Consider the following 23,159-nt stretch of genomic DNA (forward strand, 5'->3'; position numbering starts at 1 on the left):
AGTAGAGAGGTGTTTAGTATTGATGCTACTCCAAGACCTCATCCCATGTAACTTCCTCAGGTTCTGGACTTTCACTTCAGCAGAAAAAGCAAACCGATGAACAAACATGAAGCGCAACTTCAGGGTTCACTGGTCACCACCTGGCTTTCTTTTCCAGGTGCGGTTTGAAGGCTTGACAGGAAATGTGCAATTTAATGAGAAAGGACGCCGGACCAACTACACCCTCCATGTGATCGAAATGAAGCACGACGGCATCCGAAAGGTAAAGGTCCCTTTGCTTCAGTTCCTCGGGGAGGAGAGGGCTGAGCAGAGGCTCAGGCCAGAGCTGAGGGCCTTGGAAGCCCACTTTCCTGGACTGGATCTCTTAGAAGAGATGCAGGCAATGAGGATTCTAGCCTCAGCTCTGCCACTAACCAGCTGGGACTTGGGGCAAGTCAGTTCCTTCCTCTGAGAATCGAGGAGATTAAATGGAGATGAAAAAACTCTCTAGCTTTGTCTTGGGGTGCTTGTGAAGATCCAAGGGATGGGAAATTACTGTGAAAATATAAAGCAATAGATGTGTATAAAATGCCCCTGCTGCTCCTATAGGATTCCAAAGTAAGAACTTGAGAATGATGATTTATTGAGGAAGTGAACCACCTTGTCCTGATCCACACTTGGTCGTATCCCCTCTACTTTCCACATAGAAGTATAAGTGAAATTTAGTTTGTGTATATGTACGTATGTATAATATGTATGCATATTAAACATTTTGGAACAACACTCAAGTCCTTGGAGAAAACATTCAGAATTCTACCACACTCCGTGTGCTCTGGCCTCTGCCAATTTCTCTGACCTTGACCCCTGACACTCACTTCCTTCCTCCTTCCACTCCAGTCATTCTGATCAACTTTCACTTCCAGGAATACACTATGTTCTTTCTCACCTCCCAGCCTTCAAACGTGTCCCCTCTGCCTAGGACTCCCCTTACCCCATCCCCTTCTTTTGCCTGGCCAATTCCTCCTCAGCCTTCAACACTCAGAGAAAATGTTACTCCTCAGGGAAGCCTTCCCTAGGCTCCCTTGTTATGCCTCGTGGCAGCCTCTATTTTACTGTCCATGGCCTTCATCACATTCCTAGTTCCTTGGGGTGGCACAGCGTAATGGGTAAGAGGCATTGCACACATGGTATAAACTAGTAGGGTGTCATGGATCAGAGTATTAGCTCTGGAATCCTGGGACTCAATCCTGGCATCACCACTTACCAGCCTGTGATTCTGGACAAATAAATCAGGTTCTTTGTGCCTTAAGTGGGGGTCACCATAACAATGCCAATCTCATAGGCTCACTGAGAGGATTAAATGATCTAACGGGTGCAGAAGTTCTGAGGGCTGTGCCTGGCACATTGAAGACTGGGTCTTCATCTCTCAAACTTGATGCTCTCTATGCCTGTGCTGTCAAATACAGATGCCACTAGCCATGGATGGCCATTTAACTTTAATTCTAAATAATTAAAACTTAAAAGTCCCTCAGTTGCACTAGCCACATGTCAAGTGCTCAGTAGCCGCAGGTGGCTAGTGGCTGCCATACTAGACAGCACAGATGTATTCAACAGATCATTTCCATCATCCCAGCAAGTTCTACAGAACAGCTCTGCTCATGCTTTCTATTCCCAACCTGTGGAGGTCCATGATGTTCTGGGTGGTTTGGTGAGATACACTGGCAGAATGGTTATAAGCTCAGGATTTGGAGACAGACACGACCCGAATTAAGTCTCTGCCTTACTCTTTACTAGGCACGTGACCTTGAACAACTTAGCCTCCTTGGACCTCAGTTACATCATCTTCAAATGGGGAATAATGCCCTTTACCTCACAGGGTTGCCATCAGCACTGAATGAAACAATGTCTGCTACCCACTTGCCTGTATCAAGGGATTCCCAAAAGTAGCCCCTGGCATGGAGTGGACATTCAGCCCATGTTTGGTTTGTTTGTTTCAAACTGCCTTCTTTAGGCCACAGGGATTTTTATGTCAGCCTTGATTTTGAGTGAGTCAGGCTGTGCAAGCCCATGGAATGGATAAATCAGCAAATAGAAATTACAGAGTAACCTTAAAATCCACAAGCAAATCATTGTGCTTTATTTTTCAGATCCTGGGGCTGTTTTTCAACTTACTTTCCATTGACTAAATCCTTTCCTAGAATGTGGGCTTAAGCATCCTTTGTTTACGGGGAATCTGACTTGAGGACAATCAATTCCTCCACATCTGTGGCTTCAGGCCTTTTACTCAATCAGCCTCCTAACAAAGTAATTTCTCAGATTCACAGTGACCTCGTTGTGCTGGTTTCAGTGAGCAGTGCCTGGCCTTACCTGGTGTAGGTAATAGAGGGGCTACTGCTGCTTGACGGGGGGGCCTTGAGGACTCTCTCCTGATCTTTAGGCACATATCCTGGCCACCGATCTGCCAACACACCCTCAAGTTATCTGGGTCCATTTTGACATCCTACTGAAATGTGTGTGCTCTACACATACATCCATCAAATGCCTAGGATCTTCAAATGCCAGAATGGGCACTGGCTCCACTAAAGCTAAATCCTTGGGAAATCCCATTCAGAGACTCCACTTCACCATGGGGTGCTGATTTAGGGACCCCTATCCAAATAAAGTACCTTGTCAAATTCAAGTAGGATCACAAATTCTGGTAACTGGCTGCCAAGAGAGATGTGTAGGAAAATTCTCCAAGGTCTTTCATGAAGGGACCATCATTGCTGATCTAACCATCTCTGCTTATCACTACTGGTCCTGTAGCTAATTTTGGACTTGAAATGGCCAAGTCTCATTTCAGCTTGATATGTATCCCGCTACCATGCCCCAAGTTTGTCATCCCCAGTTCTGACCCAAGTATAACTGGAAAGGAAAGACTGGGCAGGGAAGACAGTGACACAAACTCCTACTGATGTCAATGCACAGCTCTCCAGTCCAGATGTCCTTTGGAAGTTTTTTCTTTAAATCCTGTTGCCACCCAACTTTGGACATACTGAGACCTGGTGGAGCTCTAAGACAGAGCTTCAATCCAACCACTTCTCTCCATTTCCACTGCTGACCCCAGAGCCCAAGCCACCTTCCACACCTGCCTGACTCACTCAGGAGCCTCCTCACCCGTCACTAGTTCTGCTGGCCATGTTCTTGCCCCTCGAGAAGGCCATTTTCCCAACACAAGAGCCAGGATGATAATTTTCAAACATACCTCAGGTTATATTGCTTCTCTGCCTAAAGCTTTTGACTGGCTTCCTACTGCAGGTAAAATAGAACTTCTTGTCTTGACCTTCAGAACCCCAGACGCTCCAACCCTCTGACATCAGCACTTGCTCCTCCCTCTCGGGCTCATAACTCCACAGCTACCCTAGCATCTTTCTGTTCCTTTACCCGACACTCTCAATCACTGTAGTTTCATATGCAGTGTCTCCCCTTGTCACTCAAGTCTGGCCCAAGCAAAGTCACTTCGGAGAGGCCATCCCTGACCAAGCTATCTAAAGTGACCCCCATCCACCCAGCACAAACCCATTGTCCCAATTTTTCACAGTGCTTACCCCTTCTGATATATTCTTGTTGGTTTACTGATCTCTACTGAGGTCGGTAAACTTCAGCCTGCAGGCCAAATTCAGCCAAATGCCTGTTTTTGTACAGCCCATGAGCTAATGATTTTTACATTTGGCAATGGTTGAAATAAATCAAAAGATGACTACTTCATGATATGTGAAAATTATATGAGATTACAATTTCAGGGTCCATAAATAGAGTTTTTTTTCTTTTTCTGGAATACAGCCAAACTCATTTGTTTAGGTATCGTCTATAGCTGCGTCCGCACTATGACAGCAGACATGAGTAGTGGCTACAGAGATTGTATGACCTGCAAAGCCTAAAATATTTGCAGTCTGGCTCTTTAAAGTTTGATGACCCCTGGTCTGGATATATATTGTCTTTCTTCCCTTCTTCTCCACCTCCTTGTCCCTAAAATGTCAGCTCTCTAAACACAAGGAGGTGGTTCTGTTATTTACTGTATCCTCAGTGCCTACAATATATTGACGCATAGTAAGCACATGCAAATAAGTGGTTGTTCATTAAATGAGTGGGTAGTGTATTGAATGTTGCTGGGCAACCAGGGAGCATACTACTCTGGCCCATATTTCCATAGATCTGCCAGCAACTAAGAAAAAAAAAAAATTGCTGGCAAATTTAATTTAAAAACACCTCAAGGGCTTCCCTGGTGGCACAGTGGTCGAGAGTCCGCCTGCCGATGCAGGGGACACGGGTTCGTGCCCCGGTCTGGGAAGATCCCACATGCCGCGGAGCGGCTGGGCCCGTGAGCCATGGCCGCTGAGCCTGCGCGTCTGGAGCCTGTGCTCCGCAACGGGAGAAGCCACAGCGGTGAGAGGCACGGGTACCGCAAAAAAAAAAAAAAAAAAAAAAAAAAAAAATACACCTCAAGCAGAACTCAGATAAAGTGAACACACAGAAGTTCAAATTCTTTAAGTGTGTTAGTTAAGATAACCCTAGGCGCAGTAACAGATAAACTTTAAAATCTCAGCTGTTTAATGCAACAAAGGTCTCACTCTTGTTCACCCAGTGATGAGTATGGGGGCTGGGGGCTGTGATTAAGACTCAGGCTTATGGAGGCTCCACTGTCTGTTTGGGTCTTCCTGGCTATCAACAGCCAGCTAACAGGTGAGGAAGAAAGATATTACAAACTGTGCTGGAGATTTGGGGGAGTCAGGCTAGGAGAGATGTGCATCACTTCTGCTGCATTCCACTGGCCAACCCAATCACCTGGCCCACCTAGACATATGGAAGGCTGGGAAATGCAACTGCTGTCCAGGTAGCTACTTCCCACCATACCTGTATGCTATGGAAGGCGAACAAGAATCCTTGGGGGTCATCAGGTTGTCTTTGCCACAAGAGACATCTTCCTTTTTAAAAATTTATTATAATGGATCTCATTTTTGGAGGTCAGGGGCTGTGTCTTCAGAGGAAGCTTAGAGCTAAAAATATGTAAATTTGATTTGATGACGATGCAAGGTAAATCAATTGAATTTACTGTTCAATGATCATCTCCTTTTTAGACTTCATTTACTTAAAAAAATCTAATCTATCATCTAGACTCATTTCCTATATTCAAAAAATCTTTAGAGGTAGATGGAAAACAGGAGATCAAAAATTATAACTGGCCCCAAGAGAAGACCTCTCACTGTCAGAATTGTTTAAATCCTCTCCTGAACGGTGGGCCCCAATTTTTACCAAACTACTAGCTCTGATTTACTTTGAGATAGAATCAAAGTTCCTACGTATCCTCAGTAGAGAATCAAAGGGCTGTATAATAATCCAGCCCATTTCTCTAAGAAAGGGAAATTTGCTCTCATCTCTGAAGTGCAATGTCCCTTCAAAAATCTTTGCCAGCTTTCTTTTCATCAAAATGTGGAACGAGATTTCTCAGCCTGCTAGCTTACATGAGGGGCAAGCTGGGTTTTGGCATCACCCTGCTCTTCTGACTGGCAATAGTTTTTATTTCCCTACAAAAGGGTTAGGAATAAAATAAGCTTGTTTACAACATTTAACTGTTCCTCTAGCTTTTGATATAAGCCAAGCTAGACAATAATTTTTATAGATACCAATTTAACACTAGTGCTATAATACTAGCTCTGAAGGATCCCTATTCTTAAAAATTAAAATCTCTTTCTAAGCCATATAAATCTGGTCTGTACAGATTTATCTTGCTTTTATTCCCCTCTCTTTGATCAAATAACTTGATATTTTGGAGGTGTGCTTTGTGCGTTTTGCACCATTTATCCTAGGACATTCTGCATGTAAAGAGGGTTACGCTGTCAAATGAGTTTGAGAAACACTCCATAATATACACTTCTTTTGGAGATTGACAATGACAATGTTCAATAGCAAAGTGAAACTGAAATGTACTGCAGTATAGAAGCCTGTTAGCCTTCAATCAGGCATTACCCTACTGGATATCATTTTTTAGTTTACTGGCAACTTAATATGAACCACGCACTATGCATACTGTTGTCCATGCATTAACGCATTTGGTTCCCACAGCAGCCCTGCGAGACAGGTACTCTTGTTGTATCCATTCTACAGAGGCGGGACTGAGGCCCACTGAGGTCAAGTAACTGGCCCAAGGTCATACAATTACTAATAAGAAAAGTCTACCTTTTAAAACAGGTCTGTCTGATGCCAGAGACCAATCTCTGGACCATCAAGCCATCACTTTTAAAAATACTACCTATGAAAACACAATAGATTTTAGAGATCTTGGTTGCATGTCAAAGAAGGCAACTTCCTCAAGGCTGATGGTTGTTGAGTTTGAACAACTAAGAACAACTAAACCTGTGACTAATCCTGAAGAGGGAGAAGGAAGAAAGGAAAGAAGGGAGGGAAGGAAGAAAAAGGAGGAGGAAGGGAAAGAGAAGGGCATGAAAACACCATAGCATCAACTACAGGGGGAAAGAAAATGGCAATTACCTTTGCTTGATCGTCTACCAAGTGTATATTGATTATATTCAATAATTTTACCTTTGAAGTCCATGACCTGGCTCCTATGCCCTGCCACTAATCTGCTGTTTAATCTATATAAGGTAGATCATCTGATCTTCCCAAGCCTCAGTTTTTTTTTTCTATAAAACAGAGAAAATAATCCCGAGCCTGCCTGTGCTATTCGCATAGGTGAGGAGCAAAATACAGTTAAGTGTTAGGAAAGTAGTTTGGAAATTCTTTTTTTAAACTCGCCCCACGATATGCTACAATAATGGTTTTAAAGAGTTATTTTTCAACGAACGGACTCCTTGTAAAAATGAACTCTTAAGGGGAATCTCAAAGCGTGAAATAGATTAAAAGCAGAACTGACTATTGAAGCAAGGGTGAGGAACCCAGGGCTTTCTCCCTCTTCTCTGACCCCTCACCTCCCATGAAAGTGGTGAAGGGCCTTTACAGATGCCCTAGGGTCCCATGGAACACTGGCCTAGCAAAATGGGGGAGGCAGGACTACATTCTGGTTTTGAGCAAGTCCCCTAGTCTCTGAACTTCTGTTTCCCTCTCTGTAAAAAAGGAAGAGGTTGGAGGAAATGATTCTTCAGGCCTCTTTTGGATCTGATATTCTGGAAATCTAAGTTTCTGGTTCTGTGTCACTAGAGAGACATGTCCCCTTCCAGGCTGACTGAAAGTACCCCACACAGGCAACATGGTACCCATGCCAGCATGAGGGAAAATCTTGACCCAGTGTCCTGAGAGACAGCTCCCCCTAACCCCCTTCAGGCCTCTGAACTGTCTCAGCATGAACAGGATCCACTGTCTCCATGTTGGATGCACTCATTCTCTCAACAAACCTTTCCTGAGCTGCTTCTCTGTGGTACAATCTGTGGCCCTAAGAAAGGGGTCCTAGAACGAAGAGACCTCTAGCTTTGTCCCTGAGAAGCCCACAGCATCGTGGAGAGATGGGGACAGACATGCCAATAGCTAGACCACGGGGCCAATGGGAACCAACACGAGGCGCTCAGGGCCAGCTGGCAGCCTAGCGGAACACAGAAGGACACAGCCCTGCAATCAGCCTGCCTGGCTCCGATCCTGGCTCCACGACTCTCCTGCGGCCTTGGGAAAGTTACTCCACTTCCCCTACATCTCAGTTTCTTCACATTTAAAATAGGAGTGATAAATGATTACCCACCTCATAGGTTTTTGTGTGGATGAGAGAAGTTAAAACATAAAAAACACTTAGAAGAGTGCCTAAAACACAAAAAGCACTCAATAACTGTCAGCTAATATGATTCCCAGCCCAGGGCTAAGTCCCCTCTCAGAAAGAAAAGCATCATGATGAAAAGCTGCCCCTGGAGACAGATGACCACCATTCCAGGCTGAGCTCAGCCTCTTCTCAGCTGCATCGCCACCATCACCTTGCAAGTTAACAAACTCTTCTAAGCCAGATGAACTGGCACAAAAACTATCAAACACAGCCTCTGACAGAGCAAGAACATGATCAATGTTGGCAATTATTACTATTGTTGTTAATGGCAGTGAAATGGCAGGGAGAATTGTTTCTTTCTAACTGAGGGGGACTGGGAAAGACATCAAGGTGAAGGTGACATTTGAGTGGACCACTGGCATGTGCCTTAGATTTTGTGAACCTGGGCTGACTTAGGAGACCTGCTCCTCCCTCTGCACATGCACTTCAGTTCTCCTTCCTGTTTGCCCTTTACAACTACAGCCAGCGGAATGACCACAAAACAAAACACAATGGTCTAAAGATATATAAAGACAGGCACTTCCCTGGTGGCACAGTGATTAAGAATCCACCTGCCAATGCAGGGGACATGGGTTTGATCCCTGGTCCGGGAAGACCCCACATGCCGTGGAGCAACAAAGCCTGTGAGCCACAACTACTAAGCCCGTGCTCTAGAGCCCGCGAGCCACAACTACTGAGCCCACATGCCACAACTACTGAAACTAGTGCACCTAGAGCCCATGCTCCACAACAAGAGAAGCCACTGCAATAAGCCCATGCACCGCAACTAGAGAAAGCTCGTGTGTAGCAACAAAGACCAAACACAGCCAAAAAATAAAATAAAATAAAAGATAGATAGAGATAGGGGTGTATGTGGAGTGTGTGTGTGTGTGTATTAGCCACACCATTCTGCTCTTCCCAAACCTTCCATGACTCCCTGTTGCCTTCACAATAAAGTCTACACCACTTAGCCTGGCCTTCCAATCCCTCTGCTACCTAGAACCAAGCGCCCACTGCCCTCTTGGACTAACCCTATCCTCCACTCAGGACCCACTGAACTTACATATCTGGGCAGATTCCCGCCTTCCCATCTTGGCTTATCTTCTCTCCGACCTGACAGGTTTGGGCTCAACCTTTCCATCCCTCGTGACTTAAGCCTCACATCCTCCTGCTGCCTTTTTCCCAGCATAGGTTCCATACCTGGCTTCTGCTTCTCCAAACTCCTTAGGCTCAAGCTACCTGAGCCACTCACTTGTCACTTCTGGGGCCACGTGCATGTGTGTGTCCTGTCTTTCCAAAGAGACTGGAGGGATCCTCAGAGCAAGGACCATCTCCGAGACTTCTCTGTATCTTTCTCAACCCTGCCACGATACCACCAATGTTTTAGCTCGGAGTCTTACACACAATAGGGATCCAATAAGTATTTGCTAAAAGACCTTGGAAAATGAGTCAGTATAAATAACTACTAATTTTTTTTAAAAAAGTAATGTTGTCAATCAGTGTTTGCAGGCACGACTATATTCTCAGTATTATAATAGGTCAAAAATTGGAAATAAGAGAAATAAATAAAGGATAAAATAACCATCACCTAGAAAGTTAAATCCAGATGGAAAAACACAGTTAACCTAACAAGGAAACAAAAAGAATGTAAGGTTTCAATCATATGATTCCAACTACACTTCAGAATGAGCTCAGGAAGAGAAGGGTTACTAGGCATGGGAGAAGGAGGGGTTTGGCCTTGTGAACAACTGCAGGGAATTAAATCTCTATGGCCCTGACTTTCATTGTACATAACAATTTAGCTGCATCAACAGTTAAACCCTCGCCTCTTAAGAGGCAATTTTCAGGCTTACGCATCATGAGGAGGATTTTCATTGGGGGGGGGCGCGGTGGGAGGACCTAGAGAGCATCTTGTCTCTTGTTGTTTATATCTACCAATACTTCAGAGCCTGGTGTGTCCAGGATTGCTGGTGTGATGCTCAGCTCCTTGATTTCCTGTCTGGTGTTGGCTGGGGGACCCAGAGTGGGCCATTCCTGAGGAGCCTGGATCACCTTATGTCACCACCTTCCTCTCTTTAACAGATTGGTTACTGGAATGAAGATGATAAGTTTGTCCCTGCAGCCACGGATGCTCAAGCCGGGGGGGATAACTCAAGTGTCCAGAATAGAACGTACATCGTCACTACAATCCTAGTGAGTACTCAGTCCTTCATGGAGGTTACCTGGGATGTGAGATAGACCAACACAAAGGTTTTCTCAGGAGTGAAAGCTGGTCATTCTTCTTGCCTAAACTGTGTGGTCGGTAGAAAGAGGAAGTAAAAAAGGAATATCCTGAAAGTCAGAGGGACTTTTGCTCTCTGGCTCTGCCATGATTTCACTTTGTGCTCTTGGATAAGTAAGTCACTTACCCTCCTTTGAGCCATAGTTTCCAATGTATATAAAACATAAGGGTGAGACTAAATTGTAGTGGTTCTGACTCTACCCTTCCTTAGTAGAAGCCATTTTCAAAGCAAGTTCCCTAAAGTCCAACACCTCAAGTGAGTATAAGTAAAGCTGCTATGATTTTCAGTGATGAGACAGTTGGAGCCTATTTAAGGGTTATTCCCCCAACACCTCCAAAAAATACAAGAGCTCCTGGAACAACTTGAAAAGCTAGGCATGGCGTCTCAGTGAAACATTCTATTTTAATAGTTTGCTTCCTTAACCCAAGAAGTTTTGTAATGGGGGGAGCAGAAATGCAGGAAGTGGATTTAGGGGCCAGAGAGACTTCCCCAAAGTTTAGCAATGTTGGAGACATTCTCCTCCACCACGCCAAAGGCCTCCCTCCGCAAGAGTGAACCCAAAACCCACATTCTCTGTCTCCCATTTCTCCACCAGGAAGATCCTTATGTGATGCTTAAGAAGAATGCCAACCAGTTTGAAGGCAATGACCGCTACGAGGGCTACTGTGTAGAGCTGGCAGCAGAGATTGCCAAGCATGTGGGCTACTCCTACCGTCTTGAGATCGTCAGTGATGGGAAATATGGAGCCCGCGACCCTGACACAAAGGCTTGGAATGGCATGGTGGGAGAGCTGGTCTATGGAGTAAGTTCCCTACAGGGTGGGCAATTGCAAGAGAAGGCAGAGAGGTTGACAGGAAATCATTTGGTGGTTGGCTGGCCCTGCCCGTAGATGCCTATTAGACCCCATAATTTAGTATTACTGATGCCGAAAAGATGAGGAGTCCAAAAATCCCATATCTTAAGACATTTTTTGTTCAGTTTCCTGGTCCCAGCTCCTTCAGCCAAACTCAGCTCAGTCTTGTGACTTCAGTTGATCATCATCCAATACAGGTGATAGTTTAGCTTCAAGATCAGTTTTCTCGAGGCAGACCGCTGAGTTGTTACTTCCCTGCTCAGTCACTTATGTCTCCCTCAATATGAATTTCTTCCCTGGTGTTGGGGGTAGCCTGGATACAACCAAACGTTCTAGTTACTTGCCCTTTCTAGCACCTTCCATTTCAGCCAAACCACCCTGAGTCACTCTGTTCTCTAGTCCCCTTCCATTCTGCACCTCTAAAAATCTTACCCTTCCCCCCAAACCTGTATCAAATACTACTTTTTCCAAGATGTCATTTCGTTCTCCCCGTAACAGGTATGGGGAGAACCCTTTTTAACTGTTGTTGCCTTCCTTGTAGAATTTAGCTTCTGCTTCTTTTATGGCTTACCCTGCCTTATATAACAGTTATCTGTGAACAGGGATTGGTCTACTCCATTCACCATACTTGAAATAAGACCACACACAATTGCTATAAAATCTTCAATAAACTGAAGCATTTTGGAGAAGCCACTGAATGCCCTGAATTGTTTTAAGTGTTTAAGGAATCATTGAGAAGTAAAAGATCTGATCCCTGTCCCCAAGGATCTTAACATCTTATGGGGTAGAAAAGACAATGAGAGAATGGTAAAACAGCAGGGAATCAAGGTTCAGGCAAAAGGCTAATATGAGTGTGTCTAGCCCTCAAGAAAGATGTAGAACTTGAACATGGCCATATTCAAATAGAGAGAAAGGCAGCCCAAGAATTTCTAAAGTATAAACTATGGAATGGTGATGGAAATAAGTAAGGTGTGAAAGGAGAATGAGAAAACACTGATGATTTTTGTAGAGGGCTTGGGATGAGTAGTCAGGGATAAGTCTGAGTAAGAAATGACAAGGGAAAGAGTGTGGATTGATTCAGTGGGCACTGGAAGATCATGAAGATACCTGAGTAGAGGAACAACAAAAGGCAATGGAAGAAGAATCCTGCCACCACATGCAGGAAAGAGACCACCACAGCTTCACTCATAGAAATCAAAGACTCCAGGCTGGGTTTCTGAACAGAAGCATATGCCGAGCCCCAAGCCGGTGTTGAGCTCTGGTCAGGATGAAGCAACCATTTAGGAGGTTTTAAAATCTCATTGTCTCAGATCAAGGCAATAGGAGTCATGATGGCCATGAGAGCCATACAAAGGGAATTCAAAGAAGAAAGAAATGGAACAAAGAAAATCCTTTCTAGGACGGTGGCTTTTGAGATGACCTGGGAAGATGGTTCATGAGTTGAGAAGGGGGACATGCTTCTACCCTCTCTCCTCCTCTACTGCCTCTCACCTTTGGGAAGCTTCACGGGTGAAAGATAGAGATCTGGGTGATTAATGCTGCATCTTGAGGTTGGTTTCCATGGGAACCTCCACCAAGCTCTTAAGGTCATCCCCATGGCAACTACTGTGAACTTTTCACCTCCACCAACATTCATCTTTACCTTCACCCCATGTTCCCTTAGAAAAGGCCTATGATCTGAGCAGGACAATGATATGATTATCCTAAGGGCAAGCCCCCCAGTAGCCAGCCATTAGTCATGGGTCACTGGCTCATCAGTGACAAACCAAAATTGCCTCTGGATGCCTCAGCTGCCAGCCCTCCCCTTCCCCTCACCTCCACAAGGCCTGTCCCTCTCTGCCCAGTAAAAACTGTATTCTGAAAACTCCATGATGGGCCCAAATGGATGCCCTCTCTTGATTTTCAGTTTGGCTTTCTTTTTCTGCCCCCCCACCAACCAAGGAAGAATGGAGGGGTTTGGGGAAAGCATCTCTCAGCCACAAACGACCAGCAAGATCAGAAAAATTCATTCGGAGGCCTCCAAATCTCTTCCTTCTGTGCCTGTTAAATAGGCTAAATCAATCAGGGTGTCTCTCACCTTCCTTTTGCTACCTTTTGCTCTTAGCAACAATTATAATAGTGGCATTTCAGCACGTAGTATATTGCAGGCACTATGCTAAATACCCACATTATTTCACTTACTCCTCATAACAACCCCAGAAGGCAGATATGATTATTTTCCACATTTTATAGATGAGGACACTGAGACCCAGGGAGATTAGGCAGTTTGGCAAAGGATACAGAGCAGAGTCGGGACATGCAGCCCTGGCTCTTATACTGCATGCTGGGACATACCACCTCTGTAGAAATCACACCATCTGAGCACTGGACCCTAAGGCCACTATTAACTAGTGATGAGAATAGCAACAGTGTCTGCATTCTCAGATGCCACAGGCTGCAAATGAAATTTCTGCTTCTTGCATGGGTATGGCTTTGTGCCTGATTCTCAGTGACTTTCCTGCCCGTTCTTTGTCTTAATGAAGCAGAAAGAGTGAACTTGGGAGACAGACACCTGGATTTGAATTCTTACTCTGCCAGCTTACTGGCTACATGATACATGACTCCTGCGAGCCACTGACCTCCTCCAAGGGTTACCCCTGAATCCTTTATCCCAGGGCTGGAGTGGGGAGTATTCCCCTAAACAGTGCCTGGCTCAGAGTGAATCTCCATCCCTGATAATTTTCTTCAATTTTTGCTTTTACCTACTGCATCAACATGGTTTACTCTTTACCCAAGATTTTTTCCAGATGTATTTTGTTTGGGGACCTCCTGGGTCAGTAGTTCTCAAAGTCTGGAGGCAGCAGCATCACCTGGGAACTTGTTAGAAATGCACATTCTCAGGTCTCTCCAGACCCAGTGATCTAGAAATTCTGCCATCTGTGGTTTTAAAAAAAACCCGAGGTGCTTTGGATGTGCTGCACACTCAAGTTTGAGAATCACTGTCACAAGACATCTGTTTAAGAAAATAATTTTGAGCACCTGTGAAATGCCCACGGGTCACAGTACTCTCACGTATTTGAATTCTTTTGACTCTCACAAAACACTGCTCTCCAACAGATAAAGCAAAAATTATGATGCCTCTTTTTCTAAAGAGGAAATTGACATCCAAAAGGACAACCATCTCACTCGAGGGCACGTGGTCAGTGAGGCACAAAGCAAAGCGGCCAGGTCTACTTGCCCAGATGAGCATTGCCCTTGACTGATCCTGCAGAGGTCCAGTAACTTCCTCAGGTGCTGGAAATCAACTCCTGAGACCTCTCAGTCAACATCAAACAAGCTGAAAACACTGCTGCTTTGCACAAACCACCTTTCCTCTCTGGACCTGGGTTTCCTATCTGCAAAATGAGGTCACTGAACTTAAGCATCTCCCACTGTGTGTGTCTCCTATGCATATGGGTGCCTTTTGAAGACCCTCAGGGGTCCATGGCCAAAGAATTTTGGAAACACTATATCTACTTACCCCTCTTGGAAATTCTCAGTGCAGAGTGGTCTTTTAAAGGTTCTGAGAAGTCCTGCCTCAAAGTAGTCTGTTTACATTTGTGTTTATTTTCATGTTATACTTATTAACATCCTTCTAAAAATAATGTTCCATGGAATAAATCTTGGAACTGCTAAATGAACTAAGCAATGAGATCATGTGGTTTTGTGACTTTTTTTCCAGTTCACAGTCCCTTTTATTAACTCACATCCGGAGGCATCAGACATATCCATTCAATTCCCTTTACCACTTTAGAAGCTCGACATCCACCCCTTTTGGGTAACTTGTGGTCATTCCCTCTAAGTCATTTCCATGACTTTTCTGCCCCATTCCTTTTCTACCTACGTTAGGTTACAGAGGAAAGAAGAGATATCTTCTTCCTGGCAATGGCCTGTGTTTGTAAAAAGTATCAAGATTTATGCAATGGGTGTTAGGGAAAAAAAAAGAATTACTATGAAATACATATTCAATCCCACATTGCTTTACAGAAAGTTTCCTTCTGTAAGTGAGAAACTTAAGTCATTCTAAAGCCAGGCTTTTTATTCCACGTAAAATGCCTTCTCAAAAATCCCAGCCAATGAGAGTAACCAGAGGAAATCTTTCCTAAGCAACACCAGCCGGCAGCTGGGCGGGGCCGGAGTCTGCACAGTTCCCAGCCTCACATCTGGACTGTTACGCAGCATCGTAAGAGAAAGCCATCCGCCTCCAACAGACTTGCACAGACATGCCTCTCATTTCAAAAATGAATGTCGTGGCATCTGTCCATGGAACCGTGTTAGGTTTCCAGGATCTCTTGATCTCAGGCCAAGAGAGCAGTGGATTTTATAGCAGAGATGCCAGTGCTTCTGCCATTAGGCAGAGGTAGGAAAGACAGAAGAACAAGGCTGGTGATTCCACATGCTGGATGCACAGAGATGAACATTTCTTGCAACCATTTTATGTTTATCTACATGAATTTTTAAAACTGAGTTATTTGTGCACTTCTTAGCAGTCTCCTTGAAAAAAAAAAATTGTGTGATACTACTTTACTTTCTCTCTGCCAGAGAGAAACTACTTTCCTCACATGATTCCCTTCTCTGGGAATGTATTCTGTACCCGAGCAACCTGTTGAAATCCTACTCTCACTTCAGTGCCAATTTATATGTCACCTCTCTGATGGCGCGGCTCCTGATCTGCCCAGCCAGAATTAATTCCTTCCTGACCTCCTGTAGCATTCTGTATCTCTTAGACAGCATGTCTCCAGTCTATAGACTGGAAAATTTTGTGTGTATGTACCAATCTCTCCTACTAGTTCGTAATTCCCTGAGTGTAGAGACCACAGCTTCCCTTCCCGCCTAGGGCTTACGCATAATAAGCGCCCAGTAAATGTTTACTGAGTTAAATTTGCCTTCACTACCTTGTTAGCCAGGGCTGTCTTGGTTGCAGGTAAAAGAAGCCCAACTCAAACTGGCTTAAGCAAACAGACTGACTGGATCATGTTCCTGAGGACAAACAAAAGAGTATATTGACAGATGATACTAGGGAGTCCAGGGTAAGCCCTGAATTAAGGGTGACTCAAATTATTTCATCATGGATCATCTCTCACTCTGACTTTCAGGGTTCATGCTCATTAAAGAGACTTGGGTCCTGTGCCATCCTTGAATGAACCATTCTGGCCAGGGGAGTAGTGTACACCGATGGCCAGACCTGGGTGATATGCTTCACCTCATAACCAGGGCGATCAGTCCCATTTGAACCAGGAGGACTGAGAGCGGGGCAGGAGTAGTTCTTCTTCCAGAGGAAGAAGGCATGGCTGCTGGGCAGAGGCAAAAACTAACAGATATTATGACAGCCCCCTTCCATAAGGTGAGGAAGACTCCCCTAACAATTAGAAGTGTCAAAGAATGGGATAATCTCTCCTGTGAGATATTGAGCTGATCATCCATTTACCATAAATATTTTATAGAGAGTAGGAGGGTTTGGACTTCTAAGGTTCTTTCCAACTCTCACATCCTTTAAGATAACAAAAGAATATTCACAGTAAAGAGAAAAATAAGAGAACAGAGAGCTGCTGAACTGAAGGGCGTTTTTTTTTCGTTTTTTTTTTTTTTTTTTTGCAGAGAGCAGATGTGGCCGTGGCCCCTTTAACTATCACCTTGGTCCGGGAAGAGGTGATAGATTTCTCCAAACCATTTATGAGTTTGGGGATCTCCATCATGATAAAAAAGCCACAGAAGTCCAAGCCAGGGGTCTTCTCCTTCCTGGATCCTTTGGCTTATGAGATTTGGATGTGTATTGTTTTCGCCTACATTGGAGTGAGTGTTGTCCTTTTCCTGGTCAGCCGCTTCAGCCCCTACGAATGGCACAGTGAAGAGTTTGAGGAAGGGCGGGACCAGACAACCAGCGACCAGTCCAATGAGTTTGGGATATTCAACAGCTTGTGGTTCTCCTTGGGAGCCTTCATGCAGCAAGGATGTGACATTTCTCCAAGGTGAGTCAGCTCTTCTCAAGCCCTTTGCTCAATGCCATATATATAGGAAAAAACAAATACTGGGAAATTAAGGGTGGGAATTTTTTCCAGACTTTATAGTATTCGGTTTTTCAACTATGCTTTACTGTCAACTGTCCGTTGCATGCTGTGGATTATATGGACACATCCTGTGCCTTGACCAGTTCTATCTGCTATCTGGGTGATGTGCTCTGTCAAGATTAACAGGCATAATCACGACTCTAATGTTCTGTAGCCGAAAGGTACAGAGAAAGGATGGGGGACAGTATGGTACGACTAACATTAGTTGAGAACCTACCACATATGCTAAGCAAGGTTCTGAGTCCTCTACATGCCTTATTTCATTGAATGTTTGCAGAAGCATTAGGTGGGATTCTCGTTCTATGTCCTTTTACAAATGAGGGACCACAGAAATGTTGAATATCTTTCCAAGGTTACACAGCTAATAGCTAGGTTCAAGATTCAACCCCCATCCTGAACTATTTCCAAGGGGTATAGAAGGAGCACTGAATTATGAGTGGGTTCTCACTCTGGTTCTAGACACACTTTCTGTGTGTCTCTGGACAAATCACCTGGCCTTGTAGACCCTGGTTTCTTCATCTTTAAGAGAAAATGGTTCTTCTTTTCTTGGTTCTGAGAAAGATCTTGGAAATAATCTAGTTCCAATGGTGATGTAAATTTGTTTCTTATGGTTGGAAAATGAAGTTTCTTAGAAATGCCTCAGATATCATACTGAGAGTACTGGGGTGACCCAATCAGTGAGGTTTCAGCCCCCACAGGAGACATGAGTAGCTCCATTTTTGTCTGTTTTACATATTGGACTTGTGAATATAATTTCTTTTGAAAAACTGAACGGAAAGAAAGGAGAGGGGAGGGGAGGGGAGGAGAAAGAAAGAGGCACGGAGGGAGGAAGAAGGAAAAGTGGAATGGAGAGGGGAAACAAGAAATCTGAAAACTACCAATCTACACCAATTCCCAAATTTACTGACCCCCTTTCTGTCTTTGTGTGTAACGTTCTTTCAGCTATATTCTGGAAAGTTCATGTCACAAATCATGTCACAAATAAATAAGTGCTGACTGTATGTCCTTTTACAGTTGCTTAATGTCTATGAGCTCTTTAATCAGTAGGCAGTCCCTTATAGATACCAAGCTCGTAAAGCACACAGGGAGGCATGGCTTAGAATCTGGCTGCATGAATAGATGTGCACACACTCTCACTTTCTGGGGGCATAACTGCATAAATACCAAGGCCTCATAGACACGTGCTGGAGGCATCTTTACCAACTGTCTGGTTTGCATTTCGGTGTCGGCGAGGACCGATATTCCTAAGTGGCAATGGAATAAAATCTTGCTAAGGAGCTTCCCTCAGGACTCATTTTGCCTGCTGTATAATTTAGATTGTCTCATCGTTCACCATTATACTCTTGTTTTTCTTTAAATAAGAAGACAGTCAGGGGGGTTGCGTGGGAGAAGAGGTGTGAGACTGGATGCCTGGCCAGTACTGGCAAACACATGGTAAAGAGCAGAGAGAACCAAGCAGGGGAAGGGCTTGCTTAAAAATAACTCAGGCCAGTAGGTAAACAGTGGGAAGAAATGATTCTTCACTAGTCAGTATAATGGGCCATCCAAACATGCATGTGTCTGAAAAGACCCCTGGGCTTGTTTTTTCTCGTTTATTTCCTTCATGGCTGGGCATCTTACCCGCTAATGGCACCCTTGTGGACTGACCTCAGGCTGTGTTTTCACACTCCTCACCATTCCTCCTGAAGTCTCAAGTTAGTGACCCACAAACTGAATCCTCCACCAGGCATGTTTCTGTGTAACCTGCACAGTTTGGCAGTGATGGTCCAAAACTGAGTGGCAGCTGCCCTCTTGAGCTGATGCGTGTATTCCCCACTTGACCACAGCCCCCAGGTGATCAGCTTCATTCCTGTGTGACTCAGCTGCCCCCGAAAGGGTATGTGCCTTTGTGACTTCTGACTAGAAGAGGATTTTCAGACTGTGTTTCCAGGACTCCTGAGGGTTCCACGAGGCTATCTTAGGAATTGACCTTGAGGTAAAGATGAGACCAAACAGGAAACCCAGCCGCCTTCCTTCCCATTTTTAATAAAACAACTCCACCCTATGCTTCTGTATTTTCACTGGTAAAATGGGAAACAACCCTAGTATAGTACTGTTGTGAGGTTTAAAAGAGATTGATACATACAGAACCCATAACACAGTATCCAGCCAGCACATAGGAAGCACAACAAAAGAGAAGCTATTTTCAATTCTTTTATCGATTTTCTATATTGGACTTCTTCTAAACTTCACTAGAAGAAAGGGCGCCACAGCTCACACTGATTGAAAAGCCACTGGACCTCTCTCTTCTGGGCAAGTCCACGGACAAAGCAGAACGCTGGCTCACTCCTGAGACCAGCAATACCTGTATTTCTGAGGCTCCCCCTCAGAGGAACTGGGAGGAAGGATTTTGGATTTAGGGGTCTGACAGGCAGAGAGAAGAGTCTACCTGCCAGAAAAAGTAGTTTTATCCACTTGAGACGGACTCTTGCTTACCAGGCCTAGCTCAGCCAATTCCAGCACTTAGGGACCTGCATAAACACCGCCTAAGAGTCAGAATATGCATCACAACATTTGTTGGGAATATATGCTAAAGAGAAAAGGTACATACTTCACCTCACTAGGGCCAGACAAAAACACAAGGATGCTAAGACAGTGATGAGAACCAGAGCCAAGCAGACAAGTGCAAACACCAGTGGAAGCTTTTGTTGTTGTTGTTTACATATTTCCTGATGAAGTCAACAAAGTTTCATGAGCCTCTAATATGCATAGCACTAGACACCCTGGGTCTACAGTAGGAGGTATTTTTAAGGGCTTTTTATACTCAAACATCTTTTCAAATAAGCTTCAATTAATTGTTCTTGCTATTTACTAACAGAATATATCATAAATCCTCACAAATTTAGGACTTGGGGGATTAAGTTCCACCTAAATTGCATGTATCTGCATGCATACACAAGTAGCTTTATCTTTTCTTAATCTCGTCAATATTTATATTAATGTCTATTAACCAAAAGCCAACGAAATGTGGCCAGAAGTGGTTGTCTGCAAGTAACGCAATGAGCTGACCAGAGTAATATGAACAGTTAGAGAGTTACCTTTCTTTTTTTCTTTTTTTTGCGGTACGCGGGCCTCTCACTGCTGTGGCCTCTCCCGTTGCGGAGCACAGGCTCCGGACGCGCAGGCTCAGCGGCCATGGCTCACGGGCCCAGCCGCCCCGCGGCATGTGGGATCTTCCCGGACCGGGGCACGAACCCGCGTCCCCTGCATCGACAGGTGGACTCTCAACCACTGCGCCACCAGGGAAGCCCGAGAGTTATCTTTCTTATAAGGAGAGTGGAGGCAGACAGTGGCTCATGGTTCAGTGAAATCGGGCTCTGCTGTGCTATGGTTGCCCCAGCCTTTTCTCATGCGCCCAAAATGGCGGCTCCCAGATGTCATGTCAATGTTCAAGCAGCAGGAGGGGGAAACAGTACTGCAGCCAGTTCCGTCTCTTTGGATCAGGAAACCAAAAGCTTAACAATATACTCCCCACCCCAAGCGGACATCTCCTTCTGTCTATCTCATTAATCAGACCAGTGGCCCACAATCACTTCTAGTGACAAGGAAGGTGGAAATGGCAAGAATTAGGTTTTTTAGCCTCTAAAATGGAAGGGGTTGGAATGGATGTTGGTGAATCAACCAGCAGCCCTGGCCACAGCGCCCAAGTCAATGTTTTGTTCACCAGCACCATGAATAGATAAAATAATATGTAAATAGCACCTTCAGTGATATATGCCAGTAAATGCTACTGATTTGCTTTCAAGATTCTTCTCTCCTCCCTTTAAAATGTTTCTATGAGAAATTGTTTTCGTGTAGCCTATTTTAAAATTCAAAGTTAAAATTCAATTGAGCTATGATCACAAATTACAACTTTTTTCATTAGGTTGATGGTAAGATATTAAGAATGCCATCCATGAGTTGCCTTTGCAGGCCTGTGTCTTGTGCCCAAAGAACTATTTTTAATAGATACTTTAAATTTCTTTTTTCAGGGACAGGAACATTTTGAGAAGGGATATATTAAAGGAAGGGCAAAAATCATCCCAGGCAAAATTTATCTTTAGTTCCCCCAACTTTCCTTTCTATAGCTTTTGACCCTATTTGTGGCCAGTGTCATTCATTTATTCAACAGATATTACTAATTGCCTGTGAGGTGCAGCACAGGGTGCTGGGTGCCAAGGATGTGAAGATATACTGATGATGGAGCATGAGGGGGCGGGAGTCTTTCCTTCAAGGCGATGGCAAGTACAGTGGGATAAGACAGACATTATATAAACAATTGTGAATGTATACATTGTGATGCACTGTGAATAAAATGAACCTGCCATAGCACTAGATAATAAAGGAAGTGGAATTAAAGGGGACTGACTTAGGGTGTTCTGAGAAAGTTCCTCCAAGGAGCAGATAGGTAAGAAGGAGCTAAACTTACACAGAGCTGTATTATCAGAGAAGTAGGCAGAGGCCAGATCGCGCACCGTGGCCATAAGAGAGATTTAAAGTTTTACTCTAAATGCAATGGGAAGGCACTGGAGAGTTTTAAGCGAGGGAAGGATTGATTTACATGCTGTAATACTACTCTGGGGAGCTATGAGGAAAATGAATTAAAGCAGAGAATAGTCAAGAGTGTTAACAGAGGGACCAAGCAATAGGTTCTCACGTCTGTCTAGGGGCAATTATAGTGATGGAAATTATGATGGGCATGGAGATGGATTAGTGGTCTACTCTGAAACTAGAATTGACAGCCCTTGCTGATAGATTGGATATTTGAAGGGGAGGCGAGGGAAAGTCAATGGTGTCTCCAAGAGGTAGGGAGCATTTGGAAAACATGGCACCACAATTCCAGAGACCTTTAGGTCTGGCTCCGATCATGAGAATGATCTAGTTCATCCATCCCATTACAGATGAGGAAACTGAGGCTCCAAAGGGGAAAGGGATTTTCTCTAAGGTCTCCAAGGCAATGCCTCTGGCCCGTCGCCGCCCAGTCCAGTGCTGCCTACCCTGCAGTCTCATCCCAGGCTCCACTGCCTGCAAGTGAACTAAGAGTGAGCCTTTCAACTCTTTATTCCCACGGACCCTACCTCCCCTTTGGCTTTTACTTTGCTGGGATTGGATGACCTTAGTAAGGAAAAGGAGAGGGGTTTGGAAGGTCCTAGGAGAAGAGAGGAAAATGGGAAATTATGATTTCAGCTTTCAGAACTCTTGTATTCCTGATCTTAGAATGTGACAGAATGTATGATAATTATTTCCACCTAGTAGAGATAATTACTCTCAGCAAGAAGGATTCTAAAGCGGGGGAGTGATAGCACTTTGGAGGTCTCTGGGAACCCTCTACCACAGCCCCTGCCCTAGTTAGTGTGCTTGTGGAGGGCCCTGAGACTGATTCATCATGGGAACAGAGTAGCCAATGAACAGAGCTGATAAACAATGGCAGCCTGACCTTCGCATTCACACACAAATTCCACAGCAACCAGTATTACAGTGCATGGAGGGGTGATGAGGAACCTCCCCCTTCCACCTCCTGTTCTCCCCACTTCCCTCCCAGAGATAGGCATGGAAACCCCTTCCTCTTTCCCATATTGATGTAACTGGAGTGTTGCAGGGGAAAGAAGGGGGTAAACATTCAGGGAAGTTGATGGAAGCAGCCTGAATGTGTGAAATAGTTTATCTTCAGAAAGCATAATCCTCATTCAGTACACAGATTCACTGCTGCAAGGAACAGTGTCATAAGGATGTGTGCACAGCGATGATGCAAGAAATGTGTGTTAGATGTTTTGGGTCTTGGGACTAAGTATGAGGGTTTCTGCTGGGCCCCCTGCGTCAGAATCACCTGGGATGCCTGTAAGAATGCAGATTTCCAGGCCCCACCCTAGGTCCGTGGAATTGGAAATTCTGCAATTGGAGAGAGAAATACACATTTCACAAGCCCTCCCCTTCCCCCAGGGCAGCTGGGCCTTAAAGTCTGAAAGCCATTGAGCTAGGATGTTGTTCAGGAAACTCAGTTTAGAAGTGTAAGAAGTGGGCTTCCCGGGTGGCACAGTGGTTGAGAGTCCGCCTGCCGAGGCAGGGGACACGGGTTCGTGCCCCGGTCCGGGAAGATCCCACATGCCGCGGAGCGGCTGGGCCCGTGAGCCATGGCCGCTGAGCCTGCGCGTCCGGAGCCT

General features: G+C 44.7%; 1 protein-coding gene across 3 annotated transcripts in view; it reads left to right on the forward strand.

Moving 5' to 3' along the window:
* GRIA1 (glutamate ionotropic receptor AMPA type subunit 1) overlaps positions 1 to 23,159 on the forward strand; it is a 312,704-nt gene that overhangs the window by 200,472 nt on the left and 89,073 nt on the right. For all 3 annotated transcript variants that reach the window (XM_007109572.1, XM_007109573.1, XM_007109574.1), the window contains 4 exons: positions 158 to 262; positions 9,842 to 9,952; positions 10,637 to 10,843; positions 16,511 to 16,881. In XM_007109572.1, the coding sequence (XP_007109634.1) occupies positions 158 to 262; positions 9,842 to 9,952; positions 10,637 to 10,843; positions 16,511 to 16,881 (794 nt within the window). The remainder of the gene's footprint in view (positions 1 to 157; positions 263 to 9,841; positions 9,953 to 10,636; positions 10,844 to 16,510; positions 16,882 to 23,159) is intronic.

Source organism: Physeter macrocephalus, chromosome 8, assembly GCF_002837175.3.
Source record: "Physeter macrocephalus isolate SW-GA chromosome 8, ASM283717v5, whole genome shotgun sequence".
In the NCBI taxonomy this organism is placed as follows: Eukaryota; Metazoa; Chordata; class Mammalia; order Artiodactyla; family Physeteridae; genus Physeter; species Physeter macrocephalus.